At 43.6% G+C, this 21,795-nt stretch overlaps 1 protein-coding gene across 1 annotated transcript in view; it reads left to right on the forward strand.

Annotated features, from left to right (window-relative positions):
* The window catches only part of NSF (N-ethylmaleimide sensitive factor, vesicle fusing ATPase), a 96,111-nt gene that overhangs the window by 22,278 nt on the left and 52,038 nt on the right, over window positions 1-21,795 (forward strand). Inside the window, exons 2-4 of the mRNA XM_069751330.1 lie at window positions 8,487-8,572; window positions 10,963-11,062; window positions 12,297-12,336. Coding sequence (XP_069607431.1) covers window positions 8,487-8,572; window positions 10,963-11,062; window positions 12,297-12,336 — 226 coding nt within the window. The remainder of the gene's footprint in view (window positions 1-8,486; window positions 8,573-10,962; window positions 11,063-12,296; window positions 12,337-21,795) is intronic.

Raw genomic sequence — 21,795 nt, forward strand, 5'->3', positions numbered from 1 at the left:
TGGAACCAAGGCGGCACAGGAGGCGAGTACAGGCTTTATTATTTTATCGGAGCCAAACATTTAGTTTTTAAGAAGGGGTTGTCCTAGCAGCGGATAACCCATTTAATTCTGACAATTTCTTATTTAAATCTTATTTATGGAGTGGTCATCAGAAGATAACTTATTGTTTAAGGGTATGTGCACACGTTCAGGAATTTTCGCATTTTTTGCGCGTTTTTTCCCGATTAAAAACGCATACACATGCATCCTATCATTTAGAATGCATTCCGCATTTTTTGTGCACATGCGTTTTTTTCCGCAAAAAAATGCATTCCAGAAAAAAAAGCATCATGTTCATTATTTTTGAAGATTTTTTGTGGATTTCCCATTATTTTAGAGTGTTCGGAAAAAAACGCACAAAATACGCGAAAAAAAACACATGCAGAATTCCTGTGGAAAACCTCAGGTTTATCTCAGGAAAATTTTGCATGCATTCCGGACGTGTGCACATACCTGAAGTCAGGTTTTTTGTTACATGTATTTTTTTTTTACTTTTTTTCATGTCATGAACATTATCAAAGAAACAAAATAAAAATGGAAATCTTGTAATTTTCACTCTGGCCTCTAGGACTTTAGACTCGTAGTTCCTGTCCTTTATGGGAGAGTTTTCAGCAGGCTTTTTATTATCACAGACAAAATTGTAAAGGTAGCACGTCCCCACTACTGATAACACAGGACCCACCAATTGCCATAGGCATGTCACTGCTCCTCTTCCTTTCACAATGACCTTTGCACACGCTCCTTAGATGCTATGATGCAAATAGATAGGGTCGGAGTCTGACCATTGTGGCTAATGTACAGGTGCTTGTCACAAAATTAGAATATCATCAAAAAGTTAATTTATTTCAGTTCTTCAATACAAAAAGTGAAACTCCTATATTATATAGAGTCATTACAAACAGAGTGATCTATTTCAAGTGTTTATTTCTGTTAATGTTGATGATTATGGCTTACAGCCAATGAAAACCCAAAAATCATTATCTCAGTAAATTAGAATAATTAACAAAAACACCTGCAAAAGCTTCCTAAGTGTTTGAAAAGGTCCCGTAGTCTGTTTCAGTAGGCTCCACAATCATGGGAAAGACTGCTGACTTGTCACAGATGTCCAGAAAGCAGTCATTGACACAGTCAACAAGGAGGGTAAGCCACAAAAGGTCATTGCTAAAGAACCAAAATAAATTAACGTTTTAATGATATTCTAATTTCGTGAGAAGTACCTGTATATGTTTTGTTTCCTGAAACAGAAAGTCTAAGCCCCAGTGACCTGTGTGAAATAGCAAGATTTTTGTTTTAATGCAGATTGTAATATGCAAAAAATAGTGATGAGCGAGTATGCTCATTACTCGAGTTTTCCGAGCATGCTTGGGTGGTCTCTAAGTATTTGTTAGTGCGCGGAGATTTAGTTATAGTTGACACAGCTGCATGATTTGCGGCTGCTTGACATATTGAATACATGTGGGTATTGCCTGTTTGAAACAGCAAATCTGTCAGTGAGCTTGTTCTGACAGTAGGGACTGTAAGTTACCCTTACTTCTCTTCACGAGAACGTCTTCTAAGCTTATTTTTAACTAGTTGAAAGCTGACCATTAATTACCGTATATACTCGAGTATAAGCCGAGATTTTCAGCCCATTTTTTTGGGCTGAAAGTCCCCCTCTCGGCTTATACTCGAGTCATATACCCGGGTGTCAGCAGGGGAGGGAGAGCGGGGGCCGTGTAGTCATACTTACCTGCTCCCAGCGCGGTCCCTGCAGTCCCTGGCTTCTCCGGCGCTGCAGATTCTTCCTGCACTGAGCAGTCACATGGCACCGCTCATTACAGAAATGAATAGGCAGCTCCACCTCCCATAGGGGAGGAGCCGCATATTCATTGCTGTAAATGATCGGTGCCATGTGACCGCTCAATTACAGGAAGAAGCTGCAGCGCCAGGGACTGCAGGGACCGCGCCGCAGCAGGTAAGGGGAGCGCAGCGCTATAATTACCTGCTCCTCGCTCCGGTGCGGCTCCGTCTGCAGCGTCCTCTAGCAGTGACGCTCAGGTTAGAGGGCGCTGTGACGTAGTCAGTGCGCGCCCTCTGCTGAGCGTCAGTGCTGGAGACGGAGCCGCAGAGGAGCAGGTAATTATTGAAAGCGACGGCGTCCTGAGAAGAGAGGTGAGTATGTGATTTTTTTTTTTTTTATGGCAGCACCAGCAGCATTCTAAGGAGCACCTATGGGGCCATAAAGGTGCAGAGCATATATGGGGCACAGCATTATAAGGAGCACCTATGGGGCCATAAAGGTGCAGAGCATATATGGGGCACAGCATTATAAGGAGCACCTATGGGGCCATAAAGGTGCAGAGCATATATGGGGCACAGCATTATAAGGAGCATCTATGGGGCCATAAAGGTGCAGAGCATATATGGGGCACAGCATTATAAGGAGCACCTATGGGGCCATAAAGGTGCAGAGCATATATGGGGCACAGCATTATAAGGAGCACCTATGGGGCCATAAAGGTGCAGAGCATATAAGGGGCACAGCATTATAAGGAGCACCTATGGGGCCATAAAGGTGCAGAGCATATATGGGGCACAGCATTATAAGGAGCACCTATGGGGCCATAAAGGTGCAGAGCATAAATGGGGCACAGCATTATAAGGAGCACCTATGGGGCCATAAAGGTGCAGAGCATATATGGGGCACAGCATTATAAGGAGCACCTATGGGGCCATAAAGGTGCAGAGCATATAAGGGGCACAGCATTATAAGGAGCACCTATGGGGCCATAAAGGTGCAGAGCATATATGGGGCACAGCATTATAAGGAGCACCTATGGGGCCATAAAGGTGCAGAGCATATAAGGGGCACAGCATTATAAGGAGCACCTATGGGGCCATAAAGGTGCAGAGCATATATGGGGCACAGCATTATAAGGAGCACCTATGGGGCCATAAAGGTGCAGAGCATAAATGGGGCACAGCATTATAAGGAGCACCTATGGGGCCATAAAGGTGCAGAGCATATATGGGGCACAGCATTATAAGGAGCACCTATGGGGCCATAAAGGTGCAGAGCATAAATGGGGCACAGCATTATAAGGAGCACCTATGGGGCCATAAAGGTGCAGAGCATATATGGGGCACAGCATTATAAGGAGCACCTATGGGGCCATAAAGGTGCAGAGCATAAATGGGGCACAGCATTATAAGGAGCACCTATGGGGCCATAAAGGTGCAGAGCATATATGGGGCACAGCATTATAAGGAGCACCTATGGGGCCATAAAGGTGCAGAGCATATATGGCACAGCATTATAAGGAGCATTTATGGGGCCATAATCAAAGGTGCAGAGCATATATGGGGCACAGCATTATAAGGAGCATCTATGGGGCCATAATCAAAGGTGCTGAGCATATATGGCACAGCATTCTAAGGAGCATCTATGAGGCCATAATCAAAGGTGCAGAGCATATATGGCACAGCATTATAAGGAGCATCTATGGGGCCATAATCAACGGTGCAGAGCATTCTATATAGCACAGTTGTATATGGAGCATCTATGGGGCAATAATGAACGGTATGGAGCATCTATTTTTATTTTTGAAATTCACCGGTAAATGCTGCATTTTCTACCCTAGGCTTATACTCGAGTCAATAAGTTTTCCCAGTTTTTTGTGGCAAAATTAGGGGGGTCGGCTTATACTCGGGTCGGCTTATACTCGAGTATATACGGTAAGTTATAAATGAATTTAGACAGAAGAGCGGTAAAGATTATATACTTGAGCCGTCAGAATGAGCTCCCTTATGGATACACCGTAAATTACGGTAATTCGGCAGTCTGCTATGTCACTCAAAACAATGAGTTTTCCAAAGGAAAATTGATTCTGGTAATACTCCTTTTTGGGGGAAATTTTTGGAGCAGTTTTATTTTTCTGAAGAGGTTTTGAGAGGTTGGAAGAGTTTTTTTTCCCTGACACTTTTTTTTGCAGCTTTTTAACTTGACACTACCTAGTCTACAGCAGTCTCCAATAGGATTTGCTTCAAAGAAGTGACATACGCCTTCTTTTTGCCTAGTACGTGAGGGAAGGAAGAATAAAGTGCTCTGAGGACCCCTCAAATGTTGATTTCTTAGTGAAATGAATAGGGAGAAGTCATTGTTAAAGCCATTTTTGAGGAGGACATTGGACTTCAAAAAAATCTCTGTGTAAACATAAATACTAATTTAATCGCGATTAGGTTTCCTGAAGGATGGCAGTCAATTTCCTTAGAACCCTAAATGGCAACATTGGTAGGCCTTTCATTAAGGGAGCAGTGAAGACTGGGTTGTAGCCCCTGAGGTAGCCTCAATGGCATCTACCGTATATTGGCTGTCACCTAGCTTTCGTGGAAGTGAAGCAATCCAAATTTGGGGGACGCGCAAATAAAAAGATGAGATGGGATGTTCAGCTTTTCTTCCGGTAGTGCGTGGCTGATCGCGTCCTGATCTCCTGTGGATGAGTTTCTTCTGAATTCTTCATCCATGGCACATATTCTCGACCGTCTTTCATATCTTCAATAGAGCAATGAACTTGTTGGTGAATAATCAGAGAAAAATATTGCCATGATTGGTCCTGGCAGAGCGGTGATGACAGCCGAGCACCATTTTTCATATGTCAATGGGATCTACATGATTTATGTTCTGCTAGCTGATCTAAAGACTGTTTGGTACCTGCAAAGCATCGGATTATGCTTTCAGCTCAGGAGTGGACAGTCAGAGTAGGGCCCATGTACAAAAACAATAAATGGGCCATCTTCAGGCTAGTAGCTGCACCCTATGTGTCTGTGACAGAAGTTGCTTTAAAATTGTAAGTTACTTACCTCTTGAAGGTCCTTGTGCGGCTGCTCACATTGCACTAATAATATGTCTGCCCCTGTTTGTGCCATTTGGGGTTTTTAATTGTGCCTCACTATGATACCCTATTAGCAGAGTCAAAGTAATATTATACATACATAGGTATACAGCCCCCCCAAAGAAGCCCGCAACGCGAAACGCGCGTCTGGGCTGCGACTTGTGCACGTTAGGTGCACATCATCCTCCCATATGGGTAAGCAATAATCAAGCTCGCCACTACTGCTTTGCACTATCGCACTTTTGCACTAGCACTTTTTGATGGCACTAGAGGGACCTTTTTCATGCAGGAGTGCGCAGCTGTCTACAGATATCCGGGGTTTATACCCTGTCTGTGACTTTTTTTGAAGTCTGTAGACGGGTTTGTTTGGCAGGTCTTGAGCTAATTTATAACTGAGGTAGCAATCTCATGACCTACCTTCAGGGGTGATGTCCCAGTACTTACCGTGCACTTTGTCTTATTGTTTCCTTCCCCCAATATGTTCATGCGTCCAATAATTTATTCTGAATCCAATTTTGTGTATTATATATGTGTGTGAGGCAAATAAAAGTTGTATTTTGATCTTACTTAAAAAAGGTGGTCTCACTTTGAATTATTCTATGAGTATAGAGCTCCTTTCTTCATGTAGGACATATACATAGGTTTGGGACTAATACAAGTTGGGTGCCAAGACCCACTCCCCCCCCCCCCCCCCACTGATTCACGAAATGAAGTGGCTCCAAATATAATTATTTTATTGAAGCTTTTAGTTCTCACCCACTCCTCAAATATGGCACCGTTATAAAGACATGATCCTCCAAAGTGCCATTTGTGCTGCCACATCAATAATGAAAGCACGTCAGGGATGTTAGGAGCATGCTCTGGAAATGAAGTCTACTGGCAGTCTCTGTACATTCATCGTTTCTGAACATTTGAGATTTAGTTAGTAGGATTGGGAGGGTGGTACGATGTTGTTGGTTCCCATTTTTAAGTTCGCCTATCCTAGAACTTGAGATTGAAAAGGTTGGTTTACAATATCAAATTGTACAAACTTTCCCACCCCAGATAAAGCTGTTGCGAAAGGTGCATCGAGTGTTCTGTGGGTGAGCCATTTCTATACTCTCTTATCATAGCATGTGCAGAATCAGTAAGGCTGTGTTCACATGACTAGTAATCATCAGCTAAAACGAATCCAGCAGCTATCTGTTGACAAAGTTCTGCAGACACAACTTTTGTTCAGCTAAAAAAAAAGATCTCTGCTGGATCCTTTTTTTTTTCATTGGAGTTTATGGAAAACTGATCAGTTAATTAGTCATCCATTTTGTTCCATTTGAAACTGATCCAGTAAGCAAAAAAAACCAAATCCTTTTCAAATAAGAAAAATGGATAGCTAATTAGTAGATCCGTTTTCCATATACTTCAGTGTAAAAAAACAAACAAAAGATTTCAAGTGGATCCATTTTTTTTTTGTTTTAAGTTTTAAACTAACAAACTTTTTTTGTCAACCGTTTGGTGCTGGATCCGTTTTTAGGCTGGAGTCACTAGCGATTTTAAAATTGGTCCGATTTTGATGCAGGAGAGTCGGACGAGTGTAATGCAGTTGTCATTCGTAAAATCACAATAGGAGCCAACAGGATAGAAGAGATGATTACATACAGTAAATACACATAGAATAGGTAGTTATATAGATGTCAGGGACACATACAAATAGATGTCAGGGACATACACAAATCACATACAATACAGTGTGTACAGCTTACTATGTATACATACAATATAGTGTGTACTTACTGTGTGTGCAGCTTACTGTACATGTATTTAATTAATTAATTAAAGATAATTTTTCTGAAAAAAATGGTGTGAGCTCCCACGTAATTTTCATAATCAGCAGAGGGAAAGCCGATGGCTGGGGCAGATGTTTATATCCTGGGAAGGGGGTAATACCCATGGAACTTCCCAGGCTATTACAATCCGCTCACAACTGTATACTTAGCCTTTACTGGCTATTAAAATGGGGGGCCTCAAAAAAATGACAGGTCCCACTATAATTAATAACCAGCAAAGGCTATGCAGACAGCTGTGGGCTGATATTAATAGCCTAGGAAGGGGCCATGGATTCTTACCCCCCGGCTTAAAAACATCAGCTCTCAGTGATTGGGATAAGGTGCTGTGGTCAGATGAGACAAAAATTGAGATCTTTTCGCATTAAATCAACTCACTGTGTTTGGAGAAAGAGAAATGCTGCCTATGACCCAAAAACCATTGTCCCCACTGTCAAGCATGGATATGGAAACATTATGTTTTGGGGGTGTTTCTCTGCTAAGGTCACAGGACTACTTCACCGCATCAATGTGAGAATGGATGGAGCCATGTACCATAAAAACCTGAGTGACAACCTCCTTCCCTCTGCCCGGACATTAAAAATTGGTCGTGGCTGGGTCTTCCAGCAAGGCAATGACCCAAAACATACAGCCAAGGCAACAAAGGAGTGGCTCCAAAAGAAGCACATTAAGGTCATGGAGTGGCCTAGCCAGTCTCCAGACCTTAAACCCATAGAAAACTTATGGAGGGAGTTGAAGATCCGAGTTGCCAAGTGACAGCCTCAAAATCTTAATGATTTAGAGATGATCTGCAAAGAGGAGTGGACCAAAATTCCTCCTGACATGTGCGCAAAGCTCATCATCAACTACAAAAAACGTCTGGCTGCTGTGCTTGCCAACAAGGGTTTTGCCACCAAGTATTATGTCCTGTTTGCCAGAGGGATCAAATACTTATTTATCACTGAAAAATGCAAATACATTTATATAATTTATACAATGTGATTTTCTGGATTTTATTTTTGATATTCTATCTCTCAATGTTAAAATTAACCTACCCTTACAATTATAGACTGTTCATGTCTTTCTCAGTGGGCAAACTTACAAAATCAGCAAGGAATCAGATACTTATTTCCCCCACTGTATATATGTCCATGTCTTTCTCAGTGGGCAAACTTACAAAATCAGCAAGGGATCAGATACTTATTTCCCCCACTGTATATACAACCTCTGGCAAAAATGATGGAATCACCGGCCTTGGAGGATGTTCATTCAGTTGTTTAATTTTGTAGAAAAAAAAAGCAGATCACAGACATAGCACAAAACTAAAGTCAGTTCAAATGGCAACTTTCTGGCTTTAATAAGAAACACTGAAAGAAATCAAGAACAAGAAATATGGTAGTCAGTAATGGTTACTTTTTTTAACCAAGCATAGGGGAAAAATAATGGAATCACTCAATTCTGAGGAAAAAATTATGGAATCATGAAAAACAAACAAACAAAAAAACATTCCAAAACATCACTAGTATTTAGTCGCACCACCTCTCCTCTGGCTTTTATAACAGCTTGCAGAAGCAGAGGACCTATAGTGCTATATCAGAGCTTTATGCACAAAACTAAAGGTGATTTGCAATGCTGGCATATATATGGTTGAGTTGACCCATCAACAATATTCCTTGTATTTACAGCCTTAGGTTTTCTGCCCCTTGGCGCTCTTGTATAATTATTATCATCATCTTGTTGCTGGATTATAATTAGGTTTTTGTTTTTTTTCCTGCAGACTATGCAAGCAGCGCGATGTCCCACAGATGAGCTTTCCCTCACAAACTGCGCTGTGGTGAGTGAGAAGGATTTCCAGTCTGGACAGTAAGTATAGATATGTTGGATTTTATGGTTTTCCATGTGGCAAATGACACGAAAGACTTGCAATGAAGTAACACGGCTCCGGCGCAGGCGTACTTTGCTCTGCCCTGTTGAGGGCAGAGGATAGTACTGCAGTGCGCAGGCGCCGGAAAGGTCAGAGGCCCGGCGCCTGCGCACTGCAGTACTTTGTTCTGCCCTCAACAGGGCAGAGCAAAGTACGCCTGCGCCGGAGCCGTGGCTGAAGATCAGAAGAGGACGTCTTGTAATGAAGATGGGAGGCGCCGCAGCGGGCCAGAGACGCCCGTTTGACCTGACCAGCAGCGGGACCGCCCCTAGGTGAGTATAATATAACGTCTTTTTCTCCTCTTTCAGGTAAGGGTACCGTCACACTATACCATTTCGATCGCTACGACGGTACGATTCGTGACGTTCCAGCGATATCGTTACGATATCGCTGTGTCTGACACGCAGCAGCGATCAGGGATCCTGCTGAGAATCGTACGTCGTAGCAGATCGTATGGAACTTTCTTTCATCGCTGGATCTCCCGCTGTCATCGCTAGATCGGTGTGTGTGACACCGATCTAGAGATCTAGCGATGCGATCCAGCGATGCGTTCGCTTGTAACCAGGGTAAACATCGGGTAACTAAGCGCAGGGCCGCCGATGAAAGCAGAGCACAGCGGTGACGTGCTTTCACTTTCACTTTACGGCCGGCAGTCACAGTGCGGGAAGCAGACGGCAAGGGACCTGACGGACACCAGATGTAAGTATGTGCTGTTTGTTTTTTTTTTAGTTTTACGCTTGTAACCAGGGTAAACATCGGGTTACTAAGCGCGGTCCTGCGCTTAGTTACCCGATGTTTACCCTGGTTACCCGGGTACCTCGGCATCGTTGGTCGCTGGAGAGCTGTCTGTGTGACAGCTCCCCAGCGACCACACTACGATTTACCTACGATCACGGCCAGGTCATATCGCTGGTCGTGATCGTAGGTAAATCGTATAGTGTGACGGTACCCTAACATCGGGGGCTTATCTACAGCATTACAGAATGCTGTAGATAAGCCCCTGATGCCGGTGGGCTTACCTCACCCGCGAATTTCGGGGTGACAGGTTCCCTTTAAGGGTATGTGCACACGTCAGGTTTTTTTCCTGACAAAATCAAAATTCTGCCAGAAATTCGCGTTTTTTTTCGCGCGGATTTCTCGCGGAATTTGCGCGGTTTTTTTTGCGGATTTTTTGCGTTTTTTTTTTCTTTCCTGAATGTCATTTTTGCTATGGAATCCGCAAAAAGAATGAGCATGTCCGTTCTTTTTGCGGAATGCGTTTTTTTTGCGGAAAAAAACGCTAACATATGCACAAAAAATGCGGAATGCATTCTAAAAGATAGGATGCATAATGTTAGCGTTTTTTTACCGGATTTATAGCGTTTTTATAGCGAAATTCCGCAAAAAAAACGCTAAAAATCCAGACGTGTGCACATACCCTAAAGGAGTTTTCTGATTTCAGAAAACCTCTCTCTTTCAGTTCCAGTTTATTTAAACAGCAAACTGTGCATAAATCACCCTCCCTGGGTCCAGCTCTGAGTTTTAGTACACTGCTCCTGGTGTCTATTATTGTCTGCAGCGTTGATGTCACGTCGACAGCACTGCAGTCAATAACAGACACCAGGAGCGGAGTATCAGGGTTGGACCAGGGGAGGGCGGGTAAACTTCAATTTGTTTAAAAAAAAAAAAAACTGCAGTCGAGGGATAGATATTTTTTTTTAAAAAAGGAAGACTCCTTTAAAGGTGTTTTCTCATTCACATCAATAGCGTATGACTTGACACTTCATTCAGTTGTGAACAGTGTTATTAATCATTTATGATAATTGTGGAGAATTCCTGATCATAGAAAGCCCTCCCCCATTCATTAGTTGCTTAGCATCAATTAAAACTTCTCATATTGAGGAGAACACGTGCAAAAAACTTTACACTTCATCCTAAAATTAGAAAACTGTTAAAATCTTCAAGAACAGAATTTCCCATTCTTTAGTTTATTATTTTTTTTTATTTTGTCATATTCTGGTTTTTAATGTGTCCATTCTAGAAGCTCTGCTGCAGAAACTTCCGGGGCTCTTATGGGTTTCAGTAGATCGCGTTGGTGCAGACACCTCCACCCTAGTGCTACCTCTTTGTGGAAATATGTCCTTCACCCAATGTTGGCCATGAGCAGGTGACAGGTTGTGTTCTGATGGAACCAAGGAATGTATCTGACTCCTGGTTCACCCCATGTACTGTACCAGCTCTTCTATTTATTTGCCTTATTACAAGATTGGCTGATTATCTAGTTAAACAAGCACATGGCCTACAAATGCGGTGATCTTGATGCTCATACACGCTCATCATCTTTTTCTAGACATGTTGTTGTAAGGACGTCACCAAACCATCGGTATATCTTCACCGTGAAGACCCACCACACTGTCCTGCCAGGCAATATCGCTTTCAGTCTCCCTCAGGTAAGACACTGGGGCATCTTGATCACTACACTTCTTCTCAGGTGGTACAGACTTAGACTAGACTGTCTTAAAAAGCGCAAGAAAAACAAACAATGCACTTCAAATGTCAGAGCATTCTTAGTCTTAACCAGGTACCAGCGGCTGTGCATCTGTCTTACTATACTGATTTTTGTCCTATTACACCAGCAGTCAGAATAATACTTGATGATCTTAATAGGTTGTTGTGATGTTACATATTCAGGAGTACACCGCTCCCCTGCTCCTCAGCTTCCTGTTTGCCTGGGGCAGGGTGCTCCTGAAGTTTCACATTTCAGACCAGCAGTGTTGTAGCGCCACTAGTCTAGACTGTGCAAGCTCCGGTGCTGCAAGCAGCATTATGGAAGGGCAAAAACTTTACAGTTGGACCATCCAGCCAGCTTTAGATCAGTGCTTAGACTCTATTGAAACAAGCACGTGAGTAGTGTGCATGCTCAGCTGGACTGCAGCGGTGGCTGGTAACCTAGTCGGCGAGCATTAAACAATAAACTTAAAAAGTCCCTCTATTCTTGAGAACCTAGAGGATTTTTAATACAATTAAAATTGCAAGATTTTGCAAGCACTTTGGTTAAAATTGCATTCTTAATGTTGAGACAACCCCTTAAAGTAACACCCTCTTCACTAAAATTGTCCGCAGCATATTGTATCATCTAACAAAATATGAAAGTTGTGGTCAGACTGACGAGCTTTTTTTATCCATGATTGGCTGCTATTGTTGAGGATTCTGCTGATGCCATATTATATGGCAGCTAATACAGCGTCCGAAAAATGATCATCCAGATTATTACAAAAATAATTCTTTGACTTAAAACGGTATGGAAAGATAACAACTTTTTTTTTTTTTTAAACATTGCTGTGTTCTTCGTAAGGTTTTTAACAACCCTCTCACCGTACTCTGTTTGGTCAAGCATGTATGTATTCTCTATGAGGAGAGAAAGACACCCCTAGTGACATGTTAACTCCACATCCATGGGTCGACATATTTAAGTTCCTGAACCTTCTCTCTTCTGATGTCATCTGCTGAGGTAGAGGTGGTAGGCTCTTGTACAGAATGGGTTAGGTTAAGTTTTCTTAGGTGTATCACCAATTTAGGACATTCTTTAAAGTTGTAAAATACTAGCATTCACCATCATTTATGTTGTTACTGTAGCAGTTACTGTATTTTATGGCTATTAACTTATTGGTTTTGCTTTTATAGAGAAAATGGGCTGGTCTCTCCATTGGACAGGATGTGGAAGGTAAGAAAGTTCTCCAATGTCTCCTCACAATACATGAGGGCTGTGAATCTTGGGTTGTAATGTGTGGATAATTATGGTCCTCAATAATGTGGCAAATGGAGTTGGGGCGAATCAATTTGCAGGACTGGGTCCACCGTCCGTAATCTGTTGCTGACGATCGTAGGTTGTGAGAACCCTCTCCTATCGAACTGCGTCTGCGGCTTTTCTTTTGAGTAGCAGGCCTGGATGTGACCTCACATTTGCATCATACCGCAATGATCACGTCACATCAGGCTGGCTAATCAATAGGAGCCGCAAATGCTGTTGGGTAGGAGGAGGTTTTCATGGCTCCTATTAGGCAGCCACAGACTACTGAAGTGTCCGAGGGGGTAATCTCACCATTTCTAATGAGGATGTACAGGAAGCCGGTCAGTTTATTGCAAGGATCACACTTGTATTTGACTGATGTATCGGCACATTGGTGGCATACAATGTCGAAAGAGTGTCAATCAGCTATATGAATGTTACTTATCAGTCTGCAGCTGTGATATGAAGGAAGAATTCAGAAATGGATTTTGAGTATGTTAAGTTCTTCATGTGCTCTGAATCTTAACCGTGGCGGTCTCTTACTTAGACCCCTCTAAACAAGGAGGAGGAGGTAATTTCAGTCTCTTTCACTGATGCTTTCCGTTGAAATGAATGGCAACTATAGAATCTGAAGAATTTTCTTAACTGTTTCCTTTGCTCATTCACAGCAAAAGTGTGATTGGACACCAGCATACTCCTCTTAAAGGGATTGTGGGTTGCTTCTCGTTTCCGCCTTAGGCATGTTGTGACGCTGCTGCAGGTTGAGCTTGACAGCTGCTAATGCAACTTTTGGACCCTCAGCATGTAATGTGCACGCGTCTTATTAGATTAGAATAGGAGACACTCACAATACTTGGTACCGTGACCAAGAGTAGTCTGGCCAACTATCCAGTGGCATATAGCAGCATCTCTTAGTGACTTGTATGGAAATAAGAAATACTGAACAAACTCTTAAAGAATGGAGAGTGAAACTTTAGAGAGATCCCGTCAATACATTTTTATTTAGAAAAATATAATCGTTTATGTGCTTGGCCACCAGTAGAATTTATACTTTATTTTTGTTTTTGAGATATGGTGTACCAGTCATGAGAAGTCTTATAGAATCCATATGTAAATCAGGATTTGGTGTTCCTGTACCATACCAAAAGTATTGTACCACCTGATGAAGATGCTGTTATGCTATCAAAACGCGTTGTGGAGATCAAAGGGTTAATAAAGGTTTGTTAACCAGATTGCTGTCCCTACTATTATCCCTTATCTCAGCGCTCCACAGACCGCTACAACCTTTTTCTTCCATCTATACCATACCACAAGTCATAGACAGCACATCCAACAATCATATGCTGATCTAATGTCTCCAAGCAAAATTGTTGTGAAACCTAAAATAGCAATGTTCACACATTGCGTTTTTGTGGTGGTTTTTTAATGCAAATTTTAAGCGGTGTTTTTTACAGTACCGGCAAAAACTGAGATTTCAGAGATCTCAGGCACGTATTGTTTTTCCTCCCTGAATTGTAGGAATTGCAGGTTGCAGGTGCTGGGTCTCTGACCTTTTCCGGCACCTGCGCACTGTAGTACTTTGCTCTGCCGTCAACAGGGCAGAGAATTACACCTGCGCAGGAGCGCGATGCCGGGGGGCCTGTGTGGATGACGCAGGGACGCGTCATACACATGAAGCAAGCAGGAGGACGGCATCACAAGAAGATGGGAGGTGCCGGACCAAGAAGAGTGACATCCCTCAGACAGGACTGCCCCCGCAGGTGAGTATAATAAAACTTTTATTTTTCTTCTCTTACAGGTTGGGATGGGGGCTTATCTACAGCATTATAGAATGTCGTATATCAGCCCTGAAAGGCGGTGGCCATAACTCGTATCGGACAACCCTAGAGACAGGTTCCCTTTAACAAAGCTGTGTCTACACTCATGATGGAATCTATTAATATTTTTTAATCCAATACATTTTTGGAAGCTGGATTATTTCCTCTCTTCATTTCTACAAGGGGTTCTTTGCAGATCCGTGCCTCCTGGGGCGCCTAGCCCGGGGTGAGCTGGTTAATCCTTTTCTATTTGCAATGAACTTTATCAGCATTCACATGAAGCAAAAAAAAAAACTACAGGCAGCAAAACCTGTCTTTTGTGAGCTGCTTCTTTACTGCCAAGAGAGCAGTTTTTGGCTGTAGAAAAAACACGCAGCAAAAACGCAACGTGTGAGCATAGCCTGTGAGGTTCTTATCATCAGACTGTATGAAGCCCATTGTCACGTATTGGTAAACCTTCGGTGTTTCCCTAACTTTTCATAGCCTTACAGGTGCGACACCGTGCGCTACCACCACCGCTATGACAGTGCACCAGCAGGGTGGGTGATTTTGTGCCACAGCACCCATGCTGCAAAGGCTGAGCAACCATTACTCCATGCTACGTCATCCCACAGGAACATGGTGTCACGGCGAACCCCTCAGTGGGTTGCCCGCCCTGCTGGTGCACCATCGCTGTGGCCGTGGTTGGAGCACGGCGCTGCACCATTAAGGCTAGGAAAAATTGTGGTTCCACTAAGAGGTTCACTGTGACGTGGCAGTGAGCTTCATAAATCTCATCAGAATGTTAAACTAAGAGCCTCTTGTTTGGTTTTGTCCATTTTTGCCTAACAGCATTAGATTAGTGTATGGTTTTTGGATGTGCAGTCCGTGTCTTTCTCTACAGCTATGGTGCAATTTAGTGGTCCTACCTCCGTAACTCCCGCCTATTGGATAAAAGTGGGTCCCCTTCTATACGAGTTAGTTACGGCTTCCTGGTGGCGGATAGGCATGTTTTGGTATGCTTCCTTACCATTGAATGGGAATAATGGGGACATGTGGCACTTAGACATGGTCAGGGGTCCTGATCACTTTGGTTTCCAGAGATCTGAAATGCAGATGGCAATCCCCCATGGATCCACAGAACCAAAACTTTGGCCTTTGCTAGAGTCGGATTGTGGTAAGATTTGTATGCTCATTTCTGGTTAATGGTGTTGGTGTATACCCAGGCGGGGAATGGCGTACATCTATTTACATGTCACACATATGCTTCCTATGGCTTTAATAGCGCAGAGAATTATGTCAGTCATTTGATAGCTCCCTTGCATTAAGCCTGCGTTCTTTGCCTTACTGAACCAGAAGGCAGTTTCCGGCCGTGCACTGAATAATTGAGGCGCTGGGGAATTAACTATGTCTGTGCGTACTATAAATAATCCCTCTCTGATGCCCGGCTCCCATGGCCTTATGCTGATATTTTATTAGCCTGCTAGCCAGTGGTTGGGGGGAGTGTGATCTTTATTTATGAATTAAATAGATCCTCTCCGGAGTATTGTATAGTAGCTGTATTCTCAGCTGTGTTGCGCACCATATGGTGGCACAATAAAACCCGTTCCTGAAGACTACCATTAACGTTGTGTCCGTGGAGCAGTTTTCTGGTTAGCATAAATAATGAGCGATTTAATCGCACCAGCAAAATTTATCACTGTGTCTCCATTAAAATGGAGCCTTGGTGCACATGTGTAAACTTCTCCAATAGATAAAGGGATTTTCCACCAACAAAGACATATATTTTAATCAATAGATACTTGTTATGGCTGGCAATCAGGCAACACAGCGTGCAGTAATCAGCGCACATACAGAGATCTGGCAAAAACCCAAAACAATAGGACGAGCTCTGAGACGTGGAATCTCTGTAGACTGCAGTACCTGAACTGTCCTCACACAACTGGAAGCAGCAGTGGATTGCGCCTATCACTACCTATGCAACTCGGCACTGCCTGAGGAGCTGACTAGCCTGAAGATAGAAATACAAGCCTGACTTACCTCAGAGAAATACCCCAAAGGAATAGGCAGCCCCCACATATAATGACTGTTAGCAAGATGAAAAGACAAACGTAGGAATGAAATAGATTCAGCAAAGTGAGGCCCGATATTCTAGACAGAGCGAGGATAGCAAAGAGAACTATGCAGTCTACAAAAAACCCTAAAACGAAAACCACGCAAAGGGGCAAAAAAGACCCACCGTGCCGAACTAACAGCACGGCGGTGCACCCCTTTGCTTCTCAGAGCTTCCAGCAAAAGATAATAACAAGCTGGACAGAAAAAACAGAAAACAAACTAGAAGCACTTATCTAGCAGAGCAGCAGGCCCAAGGAAAGATGCAGTAGCTCAGATCCAACACTGGAACATTGACAAGGAGCAAGGAAGACAGACTCAGGTGGAGCTAAATAGCAAGGCAGCCAACGAGCTCACCAAAACACCTGAGGGAGGACGCCCAGAGACTGCAATACCACTTGTGACCACAGAATTCACAACAGTACCCCCCCCTTGAGGAGGGGTCACCGAACCCTCACCAGAACCCCCAGGCCGACCAGGATGAGCCACATGAAAGGCACGAACAAGATCTGGGGCATGGACATCAGAGGCAAAAACCCAGGAATTATCTTCCTGAGCATAACCCTTCCATTTGACCAGATACTGGAGTTTCCGTCTAGAGACACGAGAATCCAAAATCTTCTCCACAATATACTCCAATTCCCCCTCCACCAAAACAGGGGCAGGAGGCTCCACAGATGGAACCATAGGTGCCACGTATCTCCTCAACAACGACCTATGGAATACATTATGTATGGAAAAGGAGTCTGGGAGGGTCAGACGAAAAGACACCGGATTGAGAATCTCAGAAATCCTATACGGACCAATAAAACGAGGTTTAAATTTAGGAGAGGAAACCTTCATAGGTATATGACGAGAAGATAACCAAACCAGATCCCCAACACGAAGTCGGGGTCCCACACGGCGTCTGCGATTAGCGAAAAGCTGAGCCTTCTCCTGGGACAAGGTCAAATTGTCCACTACCTGAGTCCAGATCTGCTGCAACCTGTCCACCACATAATCCACACCAGGACAGTCCGAAGACTCAACCTGTCCTGAAGAGAAACGAGGATGGAACCCAGAATTGCAGAAAAATGGAGAGACCAAGGTAGCCGAGCTGGCCCGATTATTAAGGGCGAACTCAGCCAACGGCAAAAATGACACCCAATCATCCTGGTCAGCGGAAACAAAACATCTCAGATATGTTTCCAAGGTCTGATTGGTTCGTTCGGTCTGGCCATTAGTCTGAGGATGGAAGGCCGAGGAAAAAGATAGGTCAATGCCCATCCTACCACAAAAGGCTCGCCAGAACCTTGAGACAAACTGGGAACCTCTGTCAGAAACAATATTCTCAGGAATGCCATGCAAACGAACCACATGCTGGAAGAACAAAGGCACCAAATCAGAGGAGGAAGGCAATTTAACCAAGGGCACCAGATGGACCATTTTAGAAAAGCGATCACAGACCACCCAAATGACAGACATCTTTTGAGAAACGGGAAGGTCAGAAATGACTTTACTAGTCCACCTATCAGGGACGAACAGTTTCTCGGCCGGACAACGATCAGGTTTATTAGCCTGAAATTTCTGCAACACTCTCCGCAAATCAGGGGAGATGGCAGACACAATGACTCCTTCCTTGAGGATACTCGCCGGCTCAGATAACCCCGGAGAGTCGGGCACAAAACTCCTAGACAGAGCATCCGCCTTCACATTTTTAGAGCCCGGAAGGTATGAAATCACAAAATCAAAACGAGCAAAAAATAACGACCAACGGGCCTGTCTAGGATTCAAGCGCTTGGCAGACTCAAGATAAGTAAGGTTCTTATGATCAGTCAAAACCACCACGCGATGCTTAGCACCCTCAAGCCAATGACGCCACTCCTCGAATGCCCACTTCATGGCCAGCAACTCTCGGTTGCCCACATCATAATTACGCTCAGCAGCAGAAAATTTCCTGTAAAAGAAAGCACATGGTTTGAACACTGAGCAACCAGAACCTCTCTGTGACAAAACCGCCCCTGCACCAATCTCAGAAGCATCAACCTCGACCTGGAACGGAAGAGAAACATCAGGTTGACACAACACAGGGGCACAGCAAAAACGACGCTTCAACTCCTGAAAAGCTTCCACGGCAGCAGAAGACCAATTAACCAAATCAGCACCCTTCTTGGTCAAATCGGTCAATGGTCTGGCAATGCTAGAAAAATTACAGATGAAGCGACGATAAAAATTAGCAAAGCCCAGGAATTTCTGCAAACTTTTTAGAGATGTCGGCTGAGTCCAATCCTGGATGGCCTGAACCTTAACCGGATCCATCTCGATAGTAGAAGGGGAAAAGATGAACCCCAAAAATGAAACTTTCTGCACACCGAAGAGACACTTTGATCCCTTCACAAACAAGGAATTAGCACGCAGTACCTGGAAAACCATTCTGACTTGCTTTACATGAGACTCCCAATCATCTGAGAAGATCAAAATGTCATCCAAGTAAACAATCAAGAATTTATCCAGATACTCACGAAAAATGTCATGCATAAAAGACTGAAAAACAGATGGAGCATTGGCAAGTCCGAACGGCATCACCAGATACTCAAAATGACCCTCGGGCGTATTAAATGCCGTTTTCCATTCATCTCCCTGCCTGATTCTCACCAGATTATACGCACCACGAAGATCAATCTTAGTAAACCAACTAGCCCCCTTAATCCGAGCAAACAAGTCAGAAATCAATGGCAAGGGATACTGAAACTTAACAGTGATCTTATTAAGAAGGCGGTAATCAATACACGGTCTTAGCGAACCATCCTTCTTGGCTACAAAAAAGAACCCTGCTCCCAATGGTGACGACGATGGGCGAATATGTCCCTTCTCCAGGGACTCCTTCACATAACTGCGCATAGCGGTGTGTTCAGGTACGGACAAATTAAATAAACGACCCTTAGGGAATTTACTACCAGGAATCAAATCGATAGCACAATCACAATTCCTATGCGGAGGAAGGGCATCAGACTTGGACTCTTCAAATACATCCTGAAAGTCCGACAAGAACTCTGGGATGTCAGAAGGAATGGATGACGAAATAGACAAAAATGGAACATCACCATGTACTCCCTGACAACCCCAGCTGGTTACCGACATAGAGTTCCAATCCAATACTGGATTATGGGTTTGTAGCCATGGCAACCCCAACACGACCACATCATGCAAATTATGCAGTACCAAAAAGCGAATAACTTCCTGATGTGCAGGAGCCATGCACATGGTCAGCTGGGCCCAGTACTGAGGCTTATTCTTGGCCAGAGGTGTAGCATCAATTCCTCTCAACGGAATAGGACACCGCAAAGGCTCCAAGAAAAATCCACAACGTTTAGCATAATCCAAATCCATCAGATTCAGGGCAGCGCCTGAATCCACAAACGCCATGACAGAATATGATGACAAAGAGCACATTAAGGTAATGGACAAAAGGAATTTGGACTGTACAGTACCAATAACGGCAGAGCTATCGAACCGCCTAGTGCGTTTAGGACAATTAGAAATAGCATGAGTAGAATCACCACAATAGAAACACAGTCTGTTCAGACGTCTGTGTTCGTGCCGTTCTACTTTAGTCATAGTCCTGTTGCACTGCATAGGCTCAGGCTTACTCTCAGACAATACCGCCAGATGGTGCACAGATTTACGCTCGCGCAAGCGACGACCGATCTGAATGGCCAAGGACATAGACTCATTCAAACCAGCAGGCATAGGAAATCCCACCATTACATCCTTAAGAGCTTCAGAGAGACCCTTTCTGAACAAAGCCGCTAGTGCAGATTCATTCCACAGAGTGAGTACTGACCATTTTCTAAATTTCTGACAATATAGTTCTACATCATCCTGACCCTGGCATAAAGCCAGCAGATTTTTCTCAGCTTGATCCACTGAATTAGGCTCATCGTAAAGCAATCCCAGCGCCTGGAAAAATGCATCAATATTACTCAATGCAGAATCTCCTGGTGCAAGAGAAAACGCCCAGTCCTGTGGGTCGCCGCGCAAAAAAGAAATAATAATCAAAACCTGTTGAATAGGATTACCAGAAGAATGAGGTTTCAAGGCCAAAAATAGCTTACAATTATTTCTGAAGCTCAGGAACTTAGTTCTGTCACCAAAAAACAAATCAGGAATCGGAATTCTTGGTTCTAGCATCGATTTCTGATCAATAGTATCTTGAATCTTTTGTACATTTACAACGAGATTATCCATTGAGGAGCACAGAGCCTGAATATCCATGTCCACAGCTGTGTCCTGAAGCACTCTAATGTCTAGGGGAAAAAAAAGACTGAAGACAGAGCTAAGAAAAAAAAATGATGTCAGGATTTCTTTTTTCCCTCTATTGGAAATCATTGAATTGGCTCCTTGTACTGTTATGGCTGGCAATCAGGCAACACAGCGTGCAGTAATCAGCGCACATACAGAGATCTGGCAAAAACCCAAAACAATAGGACGAGCTCTGAGACGTGGAATCTCTGTAGACTGCAGTACCTGATCTATCCTCACACAACTATAAGCAGCAGTGGATTGCGCCTATAACTACCTATGCAACTCGGCACTGCCTGAGGAGCTGACTAGCCTGAAGATAGAAATACAAGCCTGACTTACCTCAGAGAAATACCCCAAAGGAATAGGCAGCCCCCACATATAATGACTGTTAGCAAGATGAAAAGACAAACGTAGGAATGAAATAGATTCAGCAAAGTGAGGCCCGATATTCTAGACAGAGCGAGGATAGCAAAGAGAACTATGCAGTCTACAAAAAACCCTAAAACGAAAACCACGCAAAGGGGCAAAAAAGACCCACCGTGCCGAACTAACAGCACGGCGGTGCACCCCTTTGCTTCTCAGAGCTTCCAGCAAAAGATAATAACAAGCTGGACAGAAAAAACAGAAAACAAACTAGAAGCACTTATCTAGCAGAGCAGCAGGCCCAAGGAAAGATGCAGTAGCTCAGATCCAACACTGGAACATTGACAAGGAGCAAGGAAGACAGACTCAGGTGGAGCTAAATAGCAAGGCAGCCAACGAGCTCACCAAAACACCTGAGGGAGGAAGCCCAGAGACTGCAATACCACTTGTGACCACAGAATTCACAACAGATACTGTAATAATAAATTCAACAACTGAATGTTGAAAAAAATAAATAAATTCTTGTGCTGAAATAATCTTATACATATGCCCTGCTGTGTACTGTGTAATGGCTGTGTCCAGTGTCGGTCTGGAGCACCTTGGGCCCACTAGAGAAAATCATTCTTGGGGCCCACTATGTAGCTACAAAAAAATAAAGACAAGACCACCAGTTGTGTGGTAAAACACGCTAATATCAGGTTATAATATAATGTAGTACAGATCTTAATGATATAGCAGGGTTTGTTGTAGCCCCCTCACAGAATATAGTGTAGCCCCGTAATAATAATATAATGCAGCCCCCTCATAGAGCATAATGCAGCCCTCTCATAGGGTATAA

Source organism: Ranitomeya imitator, chromosome 2, assembly GCF_032444005.1.
Source record: "Ranitomeya imitator isolate aRanImi1 chromosome 2, aRanImi1.pri, whole genome shotgun sequence".
Lineage (NCBI taxonomy): Eukaryota > Metazoa > Chordata > Amphibia > Anura > Dendrobatidae > Ranitomeya > Ranitomeya imitator.